Raw genomic sequence first — 23,200 nt, forward strand, 5'->3', positions numbered from 1 at the left:
CTCAAGCACAGCTACGAAATACGTCTTGTTGGGAGTAGCAGTGCATGATTGAATATTTAGAGACTGAAGCCAGAGGCTTTCTTCAAGGCTGAGGTCAGCATGGGACACTGAGCAACATCCTGCTTCAAAAGCAAACAAGAATGCTGGGTGTAGTACTTCAGAGCTGGGAGTAATAGCAGCTTGAAGCCAGACTGCATTATATGAGATTCTGTACAATATGTACACACTTAACACAAAATATGGACACAAACTGAAATGATCAGCAGTAATTATTAGAAGTGAATGTATAAAGGCCAGGTATGGCATCACGTGCCTGTAATCTCAGCTCTAGAAAGACAGACTAACTAGATTATAAATCTGAGGTCAGTCTGGGCTCACTGTCTCAAGAATAAAAGCTCTATAAGAAAGAGGCAAACACCAACATGTGCTTAGTGAAGTTCAAAGTCCTTTTGAAAGTACTTCTCAGCTTCTAAGTACTACTCACCAAAACTAACTCTCCTGCTTGCGGTTATTTTTTTAGTTTTTGAGACAGACATAATGTGACCCAATTTTGGTGTTGGGATTACAGGTATGCGACACCACGCCTAACTTGAATTTCTGATTCTTTGAACAACTTAATTTTAGTAAATAAATCGCTTGTTTTTTATCTCCCAATATAGAAAAACAAAATGAATGTCAGATCACTTCCCCATAGAGCTGTACATAGCTCAGTCTAAGCTTGAACCCATGGTCTTCCCAGTTTGACCTCTCCAGTACTGGGATTACAAAAGTAGACCACCACTCTGCTAGAGTTCACTTTTAGCTGGGCACAGTGCATATAATCTTTAGTCCCAGTACTTGGGAGGCAGAGGCAGAATGATCTCAGAGTTCAAGACCAGAACAGTCTACATAGTGAGTTCTAGAGCAGATAGAGCTACACAGAGACCTTGTCTTGAAAGAACAAACAAAAACAAAGAAGCAAGTTTTTGACGTCTAGACAATTTGTATTCTAAAGGCTGGGGCTCCATGCTGAAAATTCTGCAGAGTGACAGTGCTCCTGAGGACCTGCCTTCAGCCTGGAAGTTCCCATAACAGAGTAAGCCCTGCACGTCCTACCTCTCCATGTCAGTAGTATCTAAAGCCCGGATGCCATCAGCAAGAGGTTTGTCAGGGTCAGCAGAGATTTGCTCATACTGATAAGCCTGCATCTTCTCAAACAGCCGTGTTAGGTTCTCTTTGCGGATTCTCAGCTGAGTCCACTAGGGCAGAGAAAGGCAGGAGTGAGGACTGGAGATGTAAGTCTGCTGTTCCCTTAGCAAAGCCCCAATTGGGGAAGCTTCCTGAAGGTTAGAGCTGTAGCACCCTGATAGTGGTTTTCCTCCACCCAGTTCTCAGTTCCTCCTGGGCCTTTTGTCTATGTTACCTTTTCATCCCACTGCCACACCCTCCACAGGTCATTGATGTGCAACTCAGGCTCCACGTACTCCTTCCGGTAGAAGGCAATAAAAGGCACCTATGGTAGCAAGGAAACTACTATCATCCAGAAGAAAGATCTACAAGTATCTCTTATGCTAAAAGATAATAATTTCCTAGTCTAAAAGCTCCACAAAATTCAAATTAGGAAAAAGACCTCTTCAACTGGCCTGTCTAGTGAAGGGTTCTACCTAGCAGAGGAGGTAAATTGCCAAAAGGATATCTTGTCCCCTAGATCACTAGTGCCTCTTTAATACTCCCGAGCTGAGGGACTCCTAAGGGTGAGGAAGAAGTTACCACTTGACTTGTAGTTACTTACCTCTTGCCTCAACCTCTAAGTTCTAACAAATTTCTAACTACCGGACTATCAGAGCTCAAGGAGTTACCTCAAAATGCTGATTCCGCATGAAACCCAGGGCCTCTTTGATCTTCTGAACCGTGCTGGGCCCTTTCCGACTGAAGCTACTAGTCGGCTGCCCACGGTCTAGGTAATCACAGCTGTCCTACAGTAAGAAGCAAAACAAAACACAAACAGCAATTCGTGTCTCTCTCTGTCTTACCACACAGAGCTTCCTAACAAATATTTTCCTCATAGAATCCTCTTTCCAGATATATGGAAGCATCAAACAGGGAAGAAACAGCTTCTCTCTTACATGAATGGGCTTCTGGTTTGATGAGAACTCTAACATTCATTTATGTGTACAAATGCTTTGCCTGCATGTATACTTGTATACTAAGAGAGTGCCTGGTGCCCATGGAAGAGGGAGCAGGACCCTTAGAACTAGATGACAGTCAGTTGTGACCATGTGGATACTGGGAACCACACCCCTATTTTTTGTAAGGGCTACAGGGCTCCTAACCACCTAGCTGGCTTTCCAGCTTCTCCAGTTCAAACCTTTGAGTACCTGGAGGGAGATGGTTGGTGTTGCAAAGGCATTTCTATAGATCCAGTCAGCCTCTTCTTCTAGCTCATCATCTTCAGCTGCCTTGACTGGGATGGAGCGGAGCTGTAGTGGGAAAGAGGGTGAGACATCCTTATGCCATATTCTGCTTAGGAGAAAAACATAAACCACTTTCAGACAGAAGCAAGTGATCCTTAGGCCTACATTTCTAGTGCCATGAAATGAGCATTTTTTCAGATCTGCTAAGAATCCCATTTCAGGGCTAAGGGTGTATCTTGGTTGGTATTGTCTAGCATTCACAAACCCTGGCATGATGGTGCTTGCTTGTAAACCCAGCAACTCAAGAGAAGATGGAGGCAAGAGGATCAAAAACTTGGCTACTTAATGAGTTTGAGGCCACTCTGGGCTACACGAGTGCCTGAATCAAATACAAACACAATTCTTAAAAGAAGGCAACAAAACAGGATGCCATTTTAAAGTTAGTCCCATATCCTAGCTACTAAGGAGGCTGAGAAAGGAGGAACCCAAGCTTAAGACCTACTTGGGCTATAGAGTCAGTTGGAGGCCAGCCTAAGTTAGTGAGAGTATTTCAACATAAAAAGTGAAGAGGACCAAGGATATCTATCACTCAACAGTAGCACCCTACCCACCTATGAGGTCCTGATTTTAATTCTTAGTAATGCTAGAATAAATCAATACTAGGTTTGCTTGGACCTGGGTCACATGGGTTTCAAAGTCCACAATGAAGACTACTCATTGTGGTTTCTTACCTGGAACCTCTCAGGCAGGTCTGTGGCTCGGATTTCATTGTCCTGGTCTGTGAGATGGCTGCTTTCCAGTTCACTTGGCTCATACATCTCAAAGATGCTTCTGCGACTTACACGTTTCTTGGTGGTCTTCTTGGGGCGCACTCGGATCTCACCCTCAGCCTCGTCATCCTCATACTCATAGTCTTCCTCCAGTTCTTCATCGTATTCATTGTACTTCTCAAATTCATCGTAGTCAAAGTCCACACCGAAGATCTCCTGGGCTTCTTGCAGGGCTCTATGTGAGAGCAAGGGGCAGTGGGCTCAGGGCGGAGAGGATAAATGCAGACCCTGCCCAGAAACTTTACAAAGAGAGCCAATACAAAATAAAAAGGTACTTGGAGGTTTCAAAGTAAACTATCATCAGAAGATTAAAAAAATCTATCTTTGACACCTGCCAGAGACAGGAACAACATCACAGATAGTTGGGTCCTTTCTCTGCTTGGTGAACCATCTTCTGCACTAGAACACTAGTGCTTTCTCTTAGAATAAACCCTTTCAAACTCTGGAGTGCTGGTGCAGGTGAGCAGGCCATCTACAAATGCATACAATGGGTGGCAGAGGGATGCTGAACTCACACTCAGGTGGAACTCTATTCTGATCGTTTAAGGACTCACAGACAGAGTACTCAGTAACTGTAGGAGGAGTTGGGTCACTGCCTAGCAGTGGTGATTTGAAGCACAGAACAAAACAGATCAGAGTTAGGGATGTTCTAATTTTGGTGCATGCCTATTCAATGTCTTTATCACCACATGGCCACAGGGGTACACTTACGCATCTGTATATCCAGGAAGCTTTTTCCGCCATTTGGGTTTTTTCAGAGGTTGTCCATCATCATCCACAATGAAATCATCAATATCTGGGTGGACAAGAAACAGGTTAGTGCTCAGTCAGTGGATAAACCTGGTTGCTGCTGAGAATAAAATTAGGGAGGCACTTAAAATGACTTCTCTGTTAAGGACTAGGAAATCAACACTCACCCACCCAATGTTGGCCTCCCCGTTCAACAATCACTGTGTACCTGACTCTTCATCATCTTCATCCTCTTCATCTGGAGGAGCCATGGGGGCCTCTACAGCCTCCTGCCCTTCTTCCCCTTCTTCATCTTGGAAGATTTCCCCTGCAATGGCCTCCTTCTCATGTTCCTCTTTGCCATATTCCTCTTCATCATCTTCATCATCATCAGACATTTTTTTGACACGTCGGTATTTTTGCTATGTTGAGAAAAATATGTCTTTTTAGGATGAGGTCTGTGTATGTCTAATGTAAGGATGACTGCTATCCAGGCTCATTTCTACATTCTCACTACAATTACATTTATCAAGTGAAATGGGAAAGAACACACTGAGTGATGTTTATCCAGCCTCAAGGCCCATCCTGCAAACTGACAAATCTCTTTCTAATACACTTTAGATCTGGACCCCAAAGCATTATGCTACTAGGCATCTTTCTTTTCCCTGGTGACCCCAAACTTCTCAGGAAAAAGGGTAAGAAAGCACTTACCCCTCGTTTGACTTTAACACCCAAATTCTCCTCAATGAGGTCGAAATCATCATCTTCCAGGCGGTCATCAAAAGATGCTAAAAAGAACAAAGTGTGCCCACAATGAAGTAAGTCTCTTCTCCACTTCGACCCCCCTTCTATAGCCTCAGATAACAAGGGGACTCACTACGTTTTCTCTTGTTATGGGAAACATCGTCTTCTGAGTCTCCAGAGTCACTGCCCTCATCCTCTTCCCCTTCCTCTTCATCATCATTGATGAAGTCTTTCAGGTTGCCTCGCTCATCTTGATCATCTAGATTCTCCTCTTCTTCCTCCTCATCTGAAATCATGTGTATTTGAGGTATGGAGATTGGGAAGAGGGGGTGGGTGCTGACTACCCACTTACTTCAATTATCCACCTGCCCTGAACCCAGTGACTAGGTGACATGCTAATTCTCTGCCTCCTGTAACAGCAAAATGCAGAATTTGGAACAGCAGTACCTGCAAAGGAAGGCTTCTTCCCTCCTCACCATCTGTCTTTAAGAAAGATGCTCTTCCCAATCACCTGACTTCCTCAAAGCGTTACTAGAAGCTTTACATCTTCTGGTAACCTATTTTCCTCAACGTATAGACTTAGCATTTGCATTCCTTCTTGTATCCTTTGGCTGGAAGTTTTACCCCCCACTTCCCCTTTAATGTTACTACACAATTCTACTCTGTTGATGAACCTAAAGGTTAGAAAACAGGGTACAAAAGCATTCACAGAATTAAGAGTGGTTAGCAATACATACAGATTTATTTATCAGCTCACTGTCTGTCCCACAGACTAATGTAAACTCACAGTAGCATAAACAATAGCTGTATCTTATTTGTCTTTCTAGTTCTCTAAGCACTGTGTCTGGGACACAGCAGAGTGATGCTCTACGTGCTTCTAAGAATGACTGAATGTTCTCAAGCTGGTACCTCATGTGTGAGAACTTGTGCTCAGTCTGAGCCTTTCATCAGCAAGAATCCAACTATCCAAAGCTTAGGAATAGTGGGGAGAAGCTTGAGGCTGGGCCTCCTCACCATCATCCTCCTCTTCCACAAACTTCTTGGTGACTCTAGGTACCACCTCGCCTTCATGATTGTATTCTTCTTCTGACTCTTCAGCTTCACTTTCCACAAAATCAGACATTATTGCTGCTTCTCACAGCCTCCTCGAAGGCTACACAAGGGAAGGAGGAGGGGCACAAAAATAAGACACATGAGTGAGGTGTTAGTGACACATACCTTTAATTTCAGCACTTAGGAAGCAGAGGCAAGACAGATCTTTGTGAGTTCAAGGCCAGCTTGTTCTACAGAGTGACAGTCAGGGAAGCCAGGGCTATATACAAGACCCTGCCTCACAACAAAAGCACATGGTTTTAAAAAGGGCTCTTAAATCTTCCCACAAAATCCTCATAACTATGTAACTAGCAGCAGCAGGCTAGGGATATATCAGGACTGGTGAGTATCAAGTGTGCAGAAACCCTCCCTTCCATCCCCGCACTGTATACACTAAGCATGGTGGCTTAAGCTCAGAGCTTTAGATGTAGAGGAAGATGAGAACTTCAAAATCATCCTCCAATACATACTGAGTTTGAGCCTGGGCTACATGAGAAACCCCGTTCCCCTGCCGGCCTCCCAAATAATCCAAGTAGGGATTTTAGGTTGAGATGGGAAAGAAACTAAAGGCTAATGTTTCAGTCAGTTGCCATTCTTTTTTTTAATAAACTCTTTTAGGTGCCTGCCTGTATGGTATGTGAAAACTGGGAGCCTGAAAAAGAGCAGGGCTACCTGTTGCCAAGGAGCTGACTTGTCAAGTAGAGAGAAATGTGAAAACAAACAAACCATTCTAATTACTAAGTTCTCTATTTTGAGTTTTAAAAACAATTTATTTTATGTCCATGAGTGCTCCATTTGCATATATGCCTGCATGGCAGAAGAGGGCATCAGACGCCACTACAGATGGTTGTGAGCCACCATGTGGTTGCTGGGAATGAACCCAAGACCTCTGGAAGAGCAGCTCTTAACCACTGAGCCATCTCTCCAGTCCTATTTTCATTTTTTTTTAAATAAAAATATTAGTTATGGTAGAAGGTAATGTATCTACAACTTTAAAATGAACTAGTTTAAAGAAATAAATACAGGAGAGAAATAGAAAACAAACAAACCAAACACCAATATACACAAAACCTACCCAAAACCAATATAGGTCTCCCCTTAGTACTTAAATATATGTATGCGTATCTGTGAGTGCTGTGTGTAGTATAGGTGTTGGGGGTGTGTGTGTGTGAGGTGTGCATATATTTGGTGTGGTGTGTGTGTTTATGTGGAGTGTGTATAATGTGTGTACATGTATATATACTGTGTGGTTTGTATGTGTGTGTGGGTGCATGTGTGTCTGTGGGGGTTGTGTGCATATATATTTGTATGTGTGTATAGTCAGTTTTCTTCACCTTTACATGAGTTTCAGGAATCAGCGCAGGTTGCCAGGCTTGTGCAGTGCCTATACCCACTGAATCATCTCATTGGCACTACCCCTTGATACTTTAACTAACACCGTTTACTGCTCACCTATCAAATACCAGACACTTAGCAAATAATAGCCTATTGATCGCTACTTGTCCTGTAAGCTATAAAACATTAATATGTTTTTCTGTCCATTTATAGCAGAAGAAAATAAAAATCAACAAGGGAAGAAATACACTCAAAGTTGAAGTCTTTTGTTTAAAGTGATTACAGTCATCAACAGTAACACTTGTCCAATTTCAGTCTGTTGTTCACATTGAATCAGTAATTCTCAAAGTATGGTCCAGAGATCACCTCTCCTGTGTGTAGTACTTTCCAGAGATCATATAACATGTGACAGGCTTATCGTAGAAAAAGTTATGAGAATCCAGCTGTATTTTGTAGTTAGACACTACAATGTCAAAATCAAAGATTTATTTTATTTTTAATGTATGAATGTTTTGCCTGTACCATGTTTATGTGTACCATGTGCATGCAGTGCTTGAGGCAGCCAGAAGAGGGCATCGGATGCCCTAGAACTGAATTTAGGGATGTCTGTGAGCCACTATGTGGGGCGCTTAGAACTGAATCAGGGACCTCTACAAGAACAACAAGTGCTCTTAACCACTTGAACCATCTCTCCAGCCCCTGGAATAATTTTTTTGTTTTAGTTTTTCCAGACATGGTTTCTCTTTGTAGTCCTGGCTGTCCTGGAAACTATACCAGCCTTAAACTCAGAGACTGCCTCTCCCTTCTGAGTAAAAAAAAAAAAAAAAACAAAAAAAAACAAAGGTATGTGCCATCACCACCCAGGAAAACCACTGCCCGATCCCTTGAATGATTTTTAAGGTCATATATTGGTCGTGAAAGGCTTGGTGACTCTGTACTGCACAGCTCTGCAAAGCTGTGGCATGAAAAGTCTCTAGAGTCGCTGGACCCCTTCCCGTTTTGTTTTCTAAGAGCTTTATCCTTAAGGCCATTTAGCTTGAGTAATACCAAATGAGGGTCTTAAAGATTCTGCCAACTAAATCTGAAGTTCTAGGCTCATGCCTTTAAACCCACGATTTAGAAGGGGGGAATCTCTGTGAATTAGAGGCCAGCCTGGTTTATCTACAGAGTTCCAGGACTGTAAAGTGAGACCATAACCCAGAAAAAAAAAAAAAAAAAAAAAAAAAAAAAAAAGAAAGAAAGAAAGAGAAGGTGAGAAGGCCAGAGAGTTAGAACCCCATCTCTAGGTTTGGTGCTTTTAAGGTGGGGTTTTTCCACTCTAGGCTGTGTAACCTGAAACTTCACTCTGTTAGAACTCACCACAATCTTCCAATCTCAAGTCTCCTGAGTGCTGTAATTAAAAAAAATGAGCCAGCCATCATGCCTGCTAATTTTAATTTTAACATTCTTCTTCCTAAGCCCTGAACTGAGATATTAAAAATAGATTTGGATAAAACAGTCTCAACACAGTTTGCTTTAATTAGGTCACCATACCATAAACTCAATCCTTTAAGGGGTCAATATCTTACAGATCAATGTTCCTAGTCTATGTAACAGAGAGAAATAGACAGTCTACCTGAGAAAACAGCAGCTTATTTTTTTTTGGGGGGGGGGGTGGAGTAGAGAGGCAGCTGGTGTTCCAAGTTGCCTGCAGTTTGGGAAGAAGCTAAATTCCTTCCCTCCTAGCTCCAGGTCTAAACTAGAGATAAAGCACGCACTGTGCTCTCTCTGTGGAATGCTTCCAATCTAGCTCAATGCTAAGACTTTCAGTTAAGAGAGGAGTGCCAGAAGCAGTCATGACTTCCCATCATCCATAGATTCATGGACTGCTGCATCAGCACAGGCAGAGGATGCCAAGCAGCAGCCATTCCTGAGTGAATGAAGTGGCACTTCTGTATGCTATCAGTATTAATAAAGGTATATAGGATGAGCTAACTGTAGTTTTGATTTTTGCATTTAGTACTCACATGCTTCAAATTAAAGACTGAGTTAAATCTGCATCTGGAATAGGCCTAGAAGAGCAACAGAGGCTTCTCCAGAAGCCAGCTGCAGTGTGAAATGTGGCTCAGAGGGAAAGGGTGCTGGTTACCATGACATTCTCTGGAAGCATATTAGAGCTGGGATCAGATTGCCACAGGGGAGGAGTCTGCAGTCCCTCCTTTCCAACAAGAACTTGTAGGAGGCAATTAAGGGGAGACCAGGCTGAAGAGAGAACTACTCTGTTAACTCCTTTTGTTTTGAAGCTCCAAGGAATATTTAGATTATGCTTGTTTGTTTTAGGGTCATGCTCTGTTCTAGGTCTTGGTATGTAAAACTGAATATAGTATGTTTCCTCCCTGGTAAATTATATTATGGTAAAACACAAATGAGGGTGGATTATATCTCAGTGGTAGACAGGACATATGTATACCATGCGCAAGGCTCTTTCAAACAAAATCCAGTGATTAGTGATGGGAACAATATCTGGATAGAAGGTGGGACTTCAGAAGAGGATGCCTGGGTGAGGAGATAAGCCAGGCCTGGGGTTCCTTCCCAACTTCGGGTGCTTAATCCTCCCCAACAAATCTCTTCTACTAAAAAGGGGGGATCTTGGATAATGCAACATGAGCAAACACTTAAGTTTAAAAGGCCTAGTTATGTGGGGATAGCCCTTCTAGTCTGCTGAGGAGTTTAAAATATAAAATATTCTGCATTCTGTTACTGTGAACTAAGGTTCAGGCTTATTTCACAGGTAGCAATAAGTGAATATTCATTTAGAATGCAAAAACCTTAATGTCAAAACAGAACACATCTACATTTTAAAAAATCTTGATCTCAGAACTTCTTATGAAAAAAACCTAATTACAAGAAGTTAAGGTTCTTAAAATATAGGCTGGAAGCTGGTTAGATGGTTCAGCAAGTAAAAGCGTTTGCATGTAAGCCTGGTAACCTCAATCAGACCCCCAACTCACGTAAAGATGGAAGAACTCACTCTACAAAGCTTTCCTTAGACTTCCACATGCAGGCATGCTCACACCTACAGTTCTTCCCACCACCCCCCTCAGTGGAAACACTTGGCAGGCAGAAGTAGAACTTCAAGTTAGAGGCAAGCATGAGCTACACACTGAGACCCCGCTGCAAACTGATGAGAACCATAAGATCTTCTTACAGAGAACTCACCCTGGTTCTGAAGTGCATTCCAATAAAGACCTAGCCAAGAGCCAGGCATGATGGCAAACACCTTTAATCCTGCACTCAGAGGAGGCAGATCTGTGAGTCAAGGCCAGTCTCATTACAGAGTGGGGAGTGATAAGGAACAAAGGGTAGGAACTGACTACTTGGGAAAATAGTTGGATTAGGTGCCAGAGAAGAGCCTTCTCTGCAGCATGACCTAGACAGCAGAGGAGGTCACGCTGACCAGAGAGAGGAGGGGGATTTGAAGGAGGTATAAGAATCTTCAAAGACTATATGGAAAATTTGAGTGAAAACAGAAAACTGGGGGAACTACCTCATACAGCCCAGAAAAGATGATTGCGATCCACAATACAGAACACAAAGCAGGGATCTAAATATGTAGAGGTTCAAGATTAAACCAGAGAATCCCAACATGTAGACATTAGGGAGACAAGAAGACTGAAATGGGGCTGGAGAGATGGCTCAGTGGTTAAGAGCACTGACTGCTCTTCCAGAGGTCCTGAGTTCAATTCCCAGCAACCACATGGTGGCTCACAACCATCTGTAATGGGATCTGATGCCCTCTTCTGGTATCAGAAGACAGCTACAGTGTACTCATGTAAATAAAATAAATAAATTTATTTTAAAAAAATTGCATTTTGATGTAGTCATTCTGTGTGCATGGTTGTCTTTTTTTTTTTTTTTTTTTTTTTTTTTCAGAGCTGAGGACCGAACCCAGGGCCTCGCGCTTGCTAGGCAAGCGCTCTACCACTGAGCTAAACCCCCAACCCCTGTGTGCATGGTTGTACGGCAACTAGTTACTTTTGCTGGCTGAGTCATCTCACTGGCCTTTTTTTGGGGTGGGGGGCAGTCTACAATGCAATTTTTTTATAGACTAAAAAGGTGCAGTTAACTCAATAGAGAAAAACCCAAGAGCAAAGCATTAGCAACTGTACTGACTATTCCAGAGACTCAGAAATGAAAAGAGTATCCATTGGACTTGGCAACATAGTAGCTTCTGCTGACCATATCAATTCTGATGAGCAGTTAGAAGAGGAGTTAGACTGGCATTAACTAAAGTTTCGGTGAAAGGTAAGAAAATTGAACTGGTATAAGCCGAAGTCTGACTATAGGATGAAAAAATTAAAAACTAGGGTGATGAAGCTATGCTTAGTGGTAGCAAATGTTTATAGTTCTAGCACTGGGGAAGCTAAAGGTGGAGTAACCAAGAGTCCTAGATCAGCCTAGGTCAGCCTAGGCTTCATGTCAAGAAAGATGATAGCTGGAGTGGCCTTTGAGAAATATTAGAACATAATTGTTTTTGTTTGAGGGTTGGTTCTTTTGAAACATAGGATTTGGTGACTGATGTTGGGAAATCATGGACAGGAAGCCAGTGATTATACCCAACCCAGATGGTGATGACATATATTAGGAACAAGAATATTTTTGGGTGGTAGTGACACAAGCCTTTAGTTTCCAGAACTCAGGAAGCAGAGGCAGGCAGGTCTCTGAGTTCATCGACAACTAGGAAGAGTGATTCTTTCTTCAGAAACCAAAAAAGAATTGGAGGGGGTAATATAAACTTTGACTGAATGTGAGTACTGTTCTACTTTCTGGTGTGATTAACACTTGGTAAGATTAAGCTCATTTGGAGAGTATTAATACTTTGCCAATCTAATTTAATAGCCACACAGCCAACCAAATAAAATAAGCTTGTAGTGGTGGGCCACTAGGCATGCAGAGGGGCTCTAAATTCATGGTTATGGGGAGAGCTGTTTTTCTCTGAGACAGGGACTACAAATGCAGCCAAAACTTAAATGCCATGATCCTTCTGGTAATTAAAACACTGAAAACTTACAAACTATCAACTTCAGTGTTCAACAATGGAACAAACCTTTTCTCCCCAAAATTAATTAAATTCAACAACTTCCACACATTGTAGCATATTTCACTGCTGGGGAGGGGGCTAGGCTCCTTCCCTTCCTGCAGATTTACAGGCAGTTAACGGTTGCCAGGGGGGAGGGGCTCATCACGAGATGCCACCAATCCTAAGGATCTATAGTAATTCATGGTTGCTGGGGAGGGAAACATTTTCTTTGGGGATGTAGCGCAGGCTTCTCTGAATAATTCTTCACCCATAAGTAAATAAACCATAAGTTAGCTAATTGAGGCGTACACCCAAAAAAATTAATTAAAGTAATGAAGAATGGTGAAGAAGGTGATCAGCGGGAATGGAGTGGGGCGGGGGATGAAAAAACAAATCACTCTATTTTGGTATAATGGTGACTTTCACGTAAGGAGACCTGCCTCCTAAAGAAAAACAGGCATCAATTTAAGTACCTGATGTCAAACAAGAACACACATTTCTGATTTATCAACCAGTTCTAATATTTATGGTAGGTCTTTGGCAAGTGTTCGAGGAAATGAATTATACAGGATGGAAGGCTCCAGGTACTTATGTAAAACTCGCATCTCTAGAAAGTATTATGGGCCTTGTTCATCCGTGAAAAAAAAAAAGTTTAATTACTCAACATTTTGAAGAGTTAACTAACATTCAGCACAGTACACCGGCCTCATGGCTGAACCATAGAAGCCCGGCAGTATCCAAACGCCCGGACTAATTAATCCTATCACCTGATGCCATGTATAGAAAGAAACCCTTAGGTCGCTTCTAGTCCTCCCCCTCTTTTTTTTTCTTTTTGCGTGGCCCAGATTCCAGACGCCGCGAAGAAGATGGTATCCCAGAAAGCCTGTTGATTCAAGAGGGCATCACCAGGTCACAGGTTCCGGGTGGTACCGCATGGAGAAAGGGCAGGAGACTCGGAGCAATCACGGCACTTTCCTGTCCTTTTTCCCCTGGCAGATCAGGGAAGGCCAGGGCCCCCCTCCTTCCCGCAGTGAGCGCCCCAAAGCCTCTTCCCTTATGGGACCAGGCCCCAGAAGTCTGGCTTGCCACCTGCGCACCCACACACGCAACACATTCTCCAGGCTGAGCTTTACCTGCTTGAAGGCCGCTGTTTCTCCGCTGCCCTAAGCCTCCACGGAAGAAAATGGAGTCGCCGATCCGAGACTGCAAAAGGGTAGTCCGGATCCACCGCAAGGGCCTTCCGCTGCCGCCGCCACAACCACGGTCGCCGCTGCAGCGTTAACGTACTACGTCACCTCCGGCTCTCTGTCACTGGGAGTGGGAGGGTCATTTCCTGCTCCCTTTTCCCCTCCGGTGTCTAGGGTCCGCGAACGCCGACTAAAGATACTTAAGGAACGCAGCCACCACAGAGCACCCAGAACAAAGCGGGGTCCCGAAGGCCACCCGGGCTAGCGTGTTCCTTAAGCCGCTCTAGCTAAAGGAACCATAAAGATTCGGGTTAAGGAGTCTTCACTTCCGTCTTGGCGTAGTTCTGCCCTCAGCTTCCGGTTCCGGGGACGGGCCTAATTTTCTCGGATGATTAGGGCTCTCCGATCTAGGATGGCTGTCTTGTCGCTTCTGTTGTTAGGTGGTTTGTGGAACGCCGTAGGAGCGTCCAACATGGCTGTCGTTACTTGCGGCTCCGTGGTGAAGCTACTCAATACACGGCACAATGTCCGACTGCACTCTCACGACGTGCGCTATGGGTCAGGTACAGAGGGGGACTAACCAGGGTTGGGTGGGCTGCCTAGGCCCGGAGAGCATAGAAGGGGCGGGGCCTCTAATTCTGAGGGCGTGGTCTTGGAAAGTTGAAAGTGTCCTTGGTTGGCGAAAAGGACGACGAGTTGCCAAGGAAACTTGTCCTAATGTTAGTTTCTGTTTGATAAGCTATGAGTCCAACGTGATACATATATACTTTCCAGTTTTTAACATTGTATTGAGGATAGATACTAAAGTTATTTTCTTAGGTGAATAAATAGACTCAGAGATATTGCTCAAAGCCTTACAGCTAGTGAATGGTGGAGACAGTGTTTAATCCAAGTCTCCAGGTTCAAAACCTTTCAGATTTCATGGGCTGCTGCTATTTTGTCCTGGAGAGAGGGACATTTAGAGCAAGACAACATACGCGGAATCTCAAATTTTAAACTTCAAGAGCTCACTCTGATTGCAGCCCCTTTCTCTTACAACTTTTTTTAAAGCTCATAACTTTTGGCACTCAGACTTAGCAATAACTTCCTTGTAAAGAATGTAATCATTGACGGGCATTGTAGAGGAAAGTCTGCTTTTTCTCATGTGCAATTAAAGTACTCAGTTATTTGCCGGCTCATCCATTTGGCCTAAATAAAAGAGCTCTTTTTGTATGTCTAGTATTGTTCTAGACACAGGAAATACAGTAGTGAGTCAAATAAAACAAGACTAATGGGGCAGGCGTGGTGGCCTAGATCTGTAATCATAGCACTCAAAAGTCTGAAGTAGAAGGATCGTGACTTAGAGATCGGCCTGGCCTGTATAGTGGGGGCTGTCTCAAAACAACAAAAGAAGTTCAAAGGCTGGGTGTTAGTGTTAGAGTATTTGCCAAACATACTGAAAGGCCCTGGCTTCTACCCCCACACTGGGGGGAATAAAAGTAATGAAGTTCTTGAGGTGGACTCAAGATAATTTGAATGAATGATGATGCTATTTGCTAGAAAGGAAGTCACCACCCTTCTAAGATGGTTAGTCTGTGTTCACAACTCTCAGAACCTGTCCTACCAGTTTAGAACTGGGAGTGTGTAGTCTTTCTGTTCCTAGCCACCTCATTCAGTAAACACCTACATATGTCAGGCTTACTACATTTTAATTTAATGTTTCCTGATTTGGATCTACTAAGTTAAAATGGAGTTAGAGAGAAGCCTACTAGACTTCAAATTTCTACAGGTGGTCCCTAGGGGTGCGACTGTGTTCAGTCTGAACCTTAGGAGAAGAATCTGTGACAGAGTTAGATACAATATTCTTTTAAATTTTTGGCTTCTTTGTTTTTGAGACAATCTCTCTAGCCCTGGCTGTCCTGGGCCTGGAACTCACAGAGGTCCTACCTACCTCTGCCTCCTAAATGATAAGATTAAAGGCTTTAATTTTTTTAACAACATTTATCCAAGATGCATGCTTGCCACAGTACAAATGTGGAGGTCAGAGACGATTATTGCTCTTGCCTTTTGTCATGTGAGTCCTAGGGACTGAACTGAGATTGCCAGACACATCAGGTGCCTTTACCAGCTCAGCCACTTTATAGCCCAGATACAATTTTCTTGTCTAGATAATAGTTGAAGATATATGAGCAGATCAGACTGCTCAGGATGACCTATATGGTTTTCAATCTGAAAATTTACAGTAGATTTCTTTCATTACTTTATCTGGAACCCCCAAGTATTTAGGAATAGATCAAAGACCAAATAGAATTCTGGACATCCCCAGGTATAAGGAGGTCTCTGGAGGAAGTAGAGGATTGAAAAGAAAGTGAAAAATTAAAAGAGACAATCAAAATATAGAGAACAGGGCTGAAGAAATGGCTCAGCAGTTAAGAGTACTTCCAGAGGTCCTGAGTTGAATTTCCAGCAACCACATAGTGTTTCTCAACCATCTGTAATGGAATCCAGTGCCCTCTTCTGGTATGTCTTAAGATGGCCACAGTATACTCGTATACATAAAATTAATTAATATATCTTTTTAAAAAGTATTTGATGGGAGCTCAGCAGTTAAGAGCACCAAGTGCTCTTCCAGAGGTCCTGAGTTCAATTCCCAGCAACCACATGGTGGCTCACAACCATCTGTGATGAAATCTAATGCCCTCTTCTGGTGTATCTGAAGACATACTGTGTATTCATATATAATAAATAAACAAATATTTAAAAAAAAAAAAAAGTATTTGATGCTCTTGCAAAGAATCCATGTTCCATTCCCGGCATCCACATTGTGGTTATCTAACTCTAGTTCCAAGGGATCTGATTCCTTCTGACATCTTTGGGCATAAGCATACATCTGGTGTACAGACATGCATACAGGCAAAATACATAGAAAGATGAATAAATCAAATAAAAATTGTTTCTTCCAGGTAGCGCTGGCTCATACCTTTAATCCCAGCACTGGGGAGGCAGAAGCAGGCAGATCTCTTAAGTTCTAGGCCATACAGGCTACAACCCTGTCTTGAGAAAACAAACAGCAACAAAATGTTTCTTTAAATGTACAGAAGAAGAGTGAACTCTGACAGAGCTGAACTGCATTAACAAGAACTGAGGAGCTGACCCAGGTGTCACAGAAGCAGGTGGAGCTCCGTGAGTTCTAGGCCAGCCTAGTTAGTCTACATAGGGAATCCCAGGCCTGCCAAGGCTACCCAGGTCAGACCTTGTCTGCAAATATAAAATATAAAAAAACAAAGTGTAAAAGATGTGACAGTGACGTAGGTTGAGTGCTTGATGCATTCACCAGATCATTAGTTCAGAGCCTGAGGTGTTATTACTTGGTGAAGTCAGGCAGGGCATTGGAAGTGAAAGGCCAGCTAGGAGAGGAAGTATCTCTGGAGTAGGTAGACTGTAAGAATTTGACAGAAAATAGAGTGGAGATGATGCCCTTTAGACACAACGTGTTAGAATAGTAGGTGTTCTAGAATCAGGTTACCTGGTTCAGGTTCAGCCCGGTCATAGCTCCCTGACTTTGGGTATATTGCTCACCCTTCCTAACATTCCAGCATAAGGGGGGAGGGGGGGACAGTAACAGTAGCTATCTGAGAATACTTTAGTTATGTAAGAATGAATATTCACGTGGGGCAGGAGACCTTTAGTCTTACTATTCAGGAGGCAGAGAGAGGCGGGATCTCTGAGGACAACCACTCTACCTAGTGAATCCCAATATTTAGGAGGCAGAAGCAGGTGGATCTCATTGAGTTCCTGGACAGCCAGGGCTACACAGAGAAACCACGTCTCAAGAAAACAAAAAAATAAAAAATCTAAATCACTCAAATGAAGAATTTGGATTAACCTTCTTAGGGAATTGCTTTATGCACCATATATTCAGATGCTAATTTCTATGGGGGGGGGTATCTGCTTGCAGTCCTAGTGTTGGCTGGGTCCAGCACTTCCAGTTTCAATGTTATGTAAAAATTGTTTTCCATCACCTCTGATTGGTTAATAAAGAGCTGATTCAGCCAGTAACCGGGCAAAAGATAGAGGGAAGGCAGGACTTCCCATCCCAGTCAGGAGGTCCCTGAGTGAGGTGAGAGGGGTGGGGGAGGAAGGAAGAAAAAAGGAAGGTATGAAGAGACCAATTGGAGGAACCAGGAGGAGTGGCCTTGGAACACACTTGGAGCAGTTATCCTGAGACTCAGGTCACAGGTGGAAGACCACAAGGCTGGGAGGTAGCCGGCTAGCATAGTAGAATAGATGGCTTTGTGCCCAGTTATATGATGTGCAGCCTCTTAATAAATTTATTAGGTTCTCATGTCATTCAGGAACTAAAAAGAACTAGAATGGAAGAAATACCCTGTCCTTATTTGGGAGCAAAAGGGGCAGAGCAGATCCTCCTGTTACTTTTACATAGCCCTATACCTGGTGATTATACATTTTCCTTTAAAAGCTATAGCTACATATTTTACTCAGCATTTTCACCATGTAGAATTAGGTCAGCTGGGGGCTGGAGAGATGGCTCAGTGGTTAAGAGCACTGACTGCTCTTCCAGAGGTCCTGAGTTCAATTCCCAGCAACCACATGGTGGCTCACAGCCATCTGTAATGAGATCTGATGCTCTCTTTTGATGTGTCTACTCACACTAAATAATTGGCAGTCACAGCAACAGCTGCTGCAGTTCCTTTTTGTGGTCTCACTACCTCCCGGGATGGACCTCCAGCTACTCAGACATGGCCTTCTGGGATTAGGCACATTAGCTGGTACTCCTCTGCTAACCTTTCTCTCAATCCCAGAATTCCCTAGAGGAGGGGTAAGTAACATCTAAGTATCCAGTGTCTTTAGAAAGTAGCTTTTTCATAGCCAGTGATACCAAGTTCTCTGTACACAACACTAGACCTAAAACCTGTTTTTCTTCATACTCTGGCTGTTTAGCATCTTGCCTGTCTTGTGATCTTGCTGAACGCATCACATCCACAGAAGATCAAATTCATATGCTTGTCCAAGACCTTCATTGTCCAAGCAATGAAGATTCACAAATGGCTGTCACAGAATGTATCTCATTCTGTGGTCAGCATGCTGCAACCCAGTGTACTTATGTTCTTAGTTCAGTGATTACTCCTGGTTCACAACAACCAGTATTTAAGAGTGAAATGTCAAGATCTTTAATATCTAGAGATGATAGAAAAGGAGGTGTGAGAGGTTTTCTTAGAAGCCAAGCAAGCTTGGCAGAAGCTTTACAATTGATGGGTTCTTGGTTGCTCCCATTGAGGTGTAGCAGGATTGCCAGAGTGTCTGGCATCTCCAGACTGCCTTTCCTCTCTGCCTTGCTTTGTTTTTTTTGCCTTCAGGTAGTGGGCAGCAGTCAGTGACAGGTGTGACCTCTGTGGATGACAGCAACAGTTACTGGAGGATACGGGGGAAGACAGCCACAGTGTGTGAAAGGGGAACCCCCATCAAATGTGGGCAGCCCATCCGGCTGACACACATCAACACAGGTCGGAACCTGCACAGCCACCACTTCACTTCTCCTCTCTCTGGAAACCAGGTGAGGCAGTGGGCAGTGGGCGCTCCTGCTCTGCCCTACTTCCGTACTTGTCTCTTCTCTGGGTGCTTAGCTTCCCCTCCCTCCCTTCTTCCTTCCTTCCTTCCTTCCTTCTTCCTTCTTCCCTCCCTTCCTTCTTCCCTCCCTTCCTTCCTTCTTCCCTCCCTTCCTTTCTTCTTCCCTTCCTTCTTCCCTCCCTTCCTTCCTTCTTCCCTTCCTTCTTCCCTCCCTTCCTTCCTTCTTCCCTTCCTTCCTTCCTTCTTCCCTCCCTTCCTTTCTTCTTCCCTTCCTTCTTCCCTCCCTTCCTTCCTTCTTCCCTTCCTTCTTCCCTCCCTTCCTTCCTTCTTCCCTTCCTTCCTTCCTTCTTCCCTTCCTTCCTTCCTTCTTTCCTCCTTCCTTCTTCCCTTCCTTCTTCCCTCCTTCCTTCCTTCTTCCCTTCCTTCTTCCTTCCAAAATACAAGATACTTCACAAACTTGTGTTTCCCCTTGAGAGGGATCTATATCATCCAATTTTACTACACGTGGTGCTGTAACCCTTTCCTTTCTAGGTAAGATATTCTTTTTTCTGCAGACTTGGAGAAATGACTGTCTCTTTCTTCTTCTTCTTTTTTTTTTTTTAATTTTTTTAAAGATTTATTTATTTACTATATATAAGTGCACAGTATTCAGACACATCAGAAGGGGGCATCAGATCTCATTACATAACATATGGTTGTGAGCCACCTTGTAGTTGCTGGGATTTGAACTCAAAACCTCTAGAACAGCAGTCAGTGCTCTTAACCACTGAACCATCTCTCTAGCCCAAAGATTTTTTTTTAAAATATGTGTATACACCAGAAGAGGGCATCAGATCTCATTACATACGGTTGTGAGCCACTATGTGGTTGCTGGGATTTGAACTCAGAACAACCTCTGGAAGAGCAGTCATGGCTCTGTCTCTTAAGTGGGAAGAAAATTGTTTCGGGTCAGAATAGACTTTACATCCAAACCAAAATGAGAAATGGAGAGGAAAGACTGAATAGGATACATTTAAATACCAGTAAGTTTGCACAATAAAGAGTTTTGCAGGGCTGGAGAGATAGCTCAGCATTTAGGAGCACTAGCTGGCTGCTCTTTTAGAGGATCCAGGTTCGATTCCTACATAGTACCTCACGACTGTAACTCTAATTCCAGGGGATCAAACACTCACTTCTGGCCTCCTTGGACATCAGGCACTCAAGTGATACATCAACATACTTGCAGGCAAATACTTGTATAAATAAAATCAAAACAAAAATAACTAGTTTTTGCTTCATTTTTGAGACAGAGTCAAATCAGTCACAGATGGTCTAGAGCAGTGGTTCTCAACCTATTTGGAGGTATCAAATGATGCTTTCACAGGGTGACCTAGAACATCAGAAACCACAGATTTTTACATTATGATTTAAAACAATAGCAAAATTGTAGTTATAAAGTAGTAACAAAAATCATTTTCTGGATGTAGACCACCACACATGTCAGGTTGGATTATGTTTATTTGAGACAAGTTACTTAAATAGCCAGCAGGCCTCACACTATAATTCTGCTGGTCCTCAAGTCTTGAAGCTCCTGACTGTACCTCCCAAGTCCATGGATTATAGGCATGTGCCATCATGCCTAGTTTTGAGCTGTGCTAGAGACCAAAGCCAGGGATGGCATCATGAAATACTCAAGAAGCACTTTACCTACTGAGCTGCCTCTCCAGCCCCTGACTCTGGTGTGTGTGCATGCATCTGTTTCTTTGAGGCGGGGTTTTGTTATGCCTTATCTAACTTTATTTTATGTGTTTGAGTGTTTTGCCTAGACATATTGCTGCACCATGTTTGTGCAATGCCCTTGGAGGCTAAAAGTGGGCTTCATATCTCCTAGAGTTGACCTGGTCCTCTGGATGAACTTTTTTTTTAACTTTTTAAATTTTATATATACAAATACACTGTCACTGTCTTCAGACACACCAGAAGAGGGCATCAGATCCCATAATAGATGGTTGTGAGCCACCCTGTGGTTACTGGGAATTGAACTCTAGACCTCTGGAAGAGCAGTCAGTGCTCTTAACCACTGAGCCGTCTCTCCAGCCCCATGTTCTGGTTGTTTGTTGTTTCTGATTTTATTTATTTATATTTTTTCTTCATGTACATTAGTGTTTTGCTTGTATGCATGTCTGTGAGGGTGTCATATCCCCTGAAAGAAGTGTATGCTTATATTATCCCCACCCCAGAAGTTAAAATAAGTGATGAGTTTGTTTAGAAAACCAAATACAATACTGTACACACAAAGTCTCAGATGCTTAAAAGGAAGAACACTTGAGCCCACACGGACCCTGCCATCTTGGACAATTGAGCAAGACCATGTCTCTAACAACAGAAAATCAAGGACCACCAGCAAGGTGGCTTAGTTGGTAAAGGCACTTGTTGATCTTAGTTTGATCTTATACCTACCTTATGAAAGGAGAACCAACTTCATAAGTTGTCATTTGGCCTTCACATGAATGCTGTGGCATGTGTGCACCCACACATAAGTAATGTTTAAAACATATGACAGATATAGTATTTGTATAAAATGTAGTGTTTGGATCATAATCTGAGACAGCTCTTTTTTTTTTATGTATCTTTTTACTCCCCCATAGTTTATCTCATATAAAAAATTTTTTTTAATTAACAAGCAAGTATTGTGGCATGCCTTTAATCACATCACTTAGGAGCCAGAGGCAGGCAGATCTCTGAGTTCAAAAACAGCCAGGGCTACACAGAGAAACCCTGTCTCAAAACAACAACAACACAAATATTTGTGCATTAATACTAAAAAGTCCCAGTTCTGTTTCTTTCCGATAATTTTACTTTTCTTCTCACTGACTCCTTATTTATTTGGAGACATAGTCTTTTCTAGCCTAGCCTAGCCTCAAACTGCCTATGTAGCTGGTTGATCCTGACCTGGTCTTCCTAGCTTCACTTCCCTAATGCTACAACTATGGGTGTGCTCTGACATTCTCAGTTTCGTTCCTCCACTGCTCAGACCTGACCACCACTCGCAAATGTTGCCATCGTCTGTCTTTTAGGAAGTGAGTGCCTTTGGCGAAGAAGGTGAAGGCGACTATCTGGATGACTGGACAGTGCTCTGTAATGGACCTTACTGGGTGAGAGACGGTGAAGTGAGGTTCAAACATTCTTCTACCGACGTATTGCTATCTGTCACAGGAGAGCAGTATGGTCGACCCATAAGTGGACAAAAAGAGGTACATGGCATGGCTCAGCCAAGTCAGAACAACTACTGGAAGGCCATGGAAGGCATCTTCATGAAGCCTAGTGAGTTGCTGAGGGCAGAGGTCCATCATGCAGAGCTGTGACTCTAAATCTTCTGAGCCACTGGCGCCACACAGTGTTTGTAGACATCTGCTGCTTCCATGGGATCCCTGCTCCAGGGCCTGTGTGTGTGCTGCCATAGGACCTGCAGCCCTTCACACTTGAACTGGTTGCTCTCCCAGGTTTAGTGAGTTCTCAGGAGAGGGGACTCGTCTGTGAAGGCAGAGATACCTCCATTCATGCTGGTAAAAGAAGTTGAGGAACTTGCCTGTCTTAAGTTAAGCTGGGAAGCTTAACTCCGCAGGAGTTTGGCGTCATGGATAGTTAACTCATGGTTTCCCCCCATTTTGTCTATCTCCAAAATGATGAATAAAAAAAAAATTTATCCATTGTCTGATCACCTATTAATCAGGCTATTTCATGGTCTGCCTCCTTAATTCTCAAGTCCTAAGACTTTCAAGGTGCTGGATTGCTAGCCATTTTAAGAGGTTCATTTGCATATAACACTTTTATCTCTGTGCCTTCAATTCTTCCCCAGCGTGGCTTTATTAAAATTTGACTATGTGTAAGTGAGACCTTCACAGACTTCAACATAGTAGCTAGCTGATGACATGTCTTCTGAGAATCTATTATGTAGATGAGCAAAACCAACACTAATTCACTGCTAATCAAGGCATCATCTGACAACCCTTCATTTAATCTTCACAGACTTCTTATAGAGGAGATACTTTATCTTTTCTTTTTTTTTTAAGATTCATTTATCTCATGTAGGTGGGTACACTGTCGCTGTCTTCAGACATACCAGAAGAAGAGGCATCAAATCCCATTACAGGTATTTGTGAGCCACCATGTGGTTGCTGGGAATTGAACTCAGGACCTCTGGAAGAGCAATCAGTGCTCTTAACCACTGAGCCATCTCACCAGTCCAGGTAGATACACTTTCAACAATGTGGAAGAGAAAAA

At 43.1% G+C, this 23,200-nt stretch overlaps 2 protein-coding genes across 3 annotated transcripts in view; one reads left to right on the plus strand and one right to left on the minus strand.

Annotated features, from left to right (window-relative positions):
* SUPT6H (SPT6 homolog, histone chaperone and transcription elongation factor) overlaps nucleotides 1-13,487 on the minus strand; it is a 31,827-nt gene extending 18,340 nt beyond the window's left edge. Inside the window, exons 1-11 of one of the 2 annotated variants that reach the window (XM_080924000.1) lie at nucleotides 13,316-13,487; nucleotides 5,711-5,849; nucleotides 4,833-4,982; nucleotides 4,664-4,740; nucleotides 4,182-4,374; nucleotides 3,935-4,019; nucleotides 3,125-3,398; nucleotides 2,358-2,459; nucleotides 1,839-1,955; nucleotides 1,403-1,492; nucleotides 1,096-1,238 (exon numbers count right to left, since the gene is read on the minus strand). In XM_080924000.1, coding sequence (XP_080780126.1) covers nucleotides 1,096-1,238; nucleotides 1,403-1,492; nucleotides 1,839-1,955; nucleotides 2,358-2,459; nucleotides 3,125-3,398; nucleotides 3,935-4,019; nucleotides 4,182-4,374; nucleotides 4,664-4,740; nucleotides 4,833-4,982; nucleotides 5,711-5,819 — 1,340 coding nt within the window. In that variant the 5' untranslated portion in view covers nucleotides 5,820-5,849; nucleotides 13,316-13,487. Of the gene's footprint in view, nucleotides 1-1,095; nucleotides 1,239-1,402; nucleotides 1,493-1,838; nucleotides 1,956-2,357; nucleotides 2,460-3,124; nucleotides 3,399-3,934; nucleotides 4,020-4,181; nucleotides 4,375-4,663; nucleotides 4,741-4,829; nucleotides 4,983-5,710; nucleotides 5,850-13,315 lie in introns of both variants that reach the window. The other variant, XM_080923999.1, reaches the window with a different exon arrangement.
* A 227-nt stretch (nucleotides 13,488-13,714) lies between these two features.
* Nucleotides 13,715-22,645, plus strand: SDF2 (stromal cell derived factor 2). Its single transcript, XM_080922224.1, has 3 exons — nucleotides 13,715-13,932; nucleotides 18,727-18,923; nucleotides 21,994-22,645. Exons 1-3 carry the CDS (start codon nucleotides 13,758-13,760, stop codon nucleotides 22,279-22,281), a joined length of 660 nt encoding a protein of 219 aa, XP_080778350.1. The 5' UTR covers nucleotides 13,715-13,757; the 3' UTR covers nucleotides 22,282-22,645.
* The last annotated feature ends 555 nt before the right edge of the window (nucleotides 22,646-23,200 follow it).

Source organism: Micromys minutus, assembly GCF_963924665.1.
Source record: "Micromys minutus genome assembly, chromosome: 10".
NCBI lineage: Eukaryota > Metazoa > Chordata > Mammalia > Rodentia > Muridae > Micromys > Micromys minutus.

What these genes read in the sequence shown, in the direction of transcription:
- SDF2 (XM_080922224.1), top strand. Translation starts at nt 13,758, where the DNA reads ATGATTAGGGCTCTCCGATCTAGGATGGCTGTCTTGTCGCTTCTGTTG. An exon ending in CGACGTGCGCTATGGGTCAG is followed by an intron (nt 13,933 to 18,726) that starts GTACAGAGGGGG and finishes TTTTGCCTTCAG; the next exon opens with GTAGTGGGCAGCAGTCAGTG. An exon ending in CTCCTCTCTCTGGAAACCAG is followed by an intron (nt 18,924 to 21,993) that starts GTGAGGCAGTGG and finishes TCTGTCTTTTAG; the next exon opens with GAAGTGAGTGCCTTTGGCGA.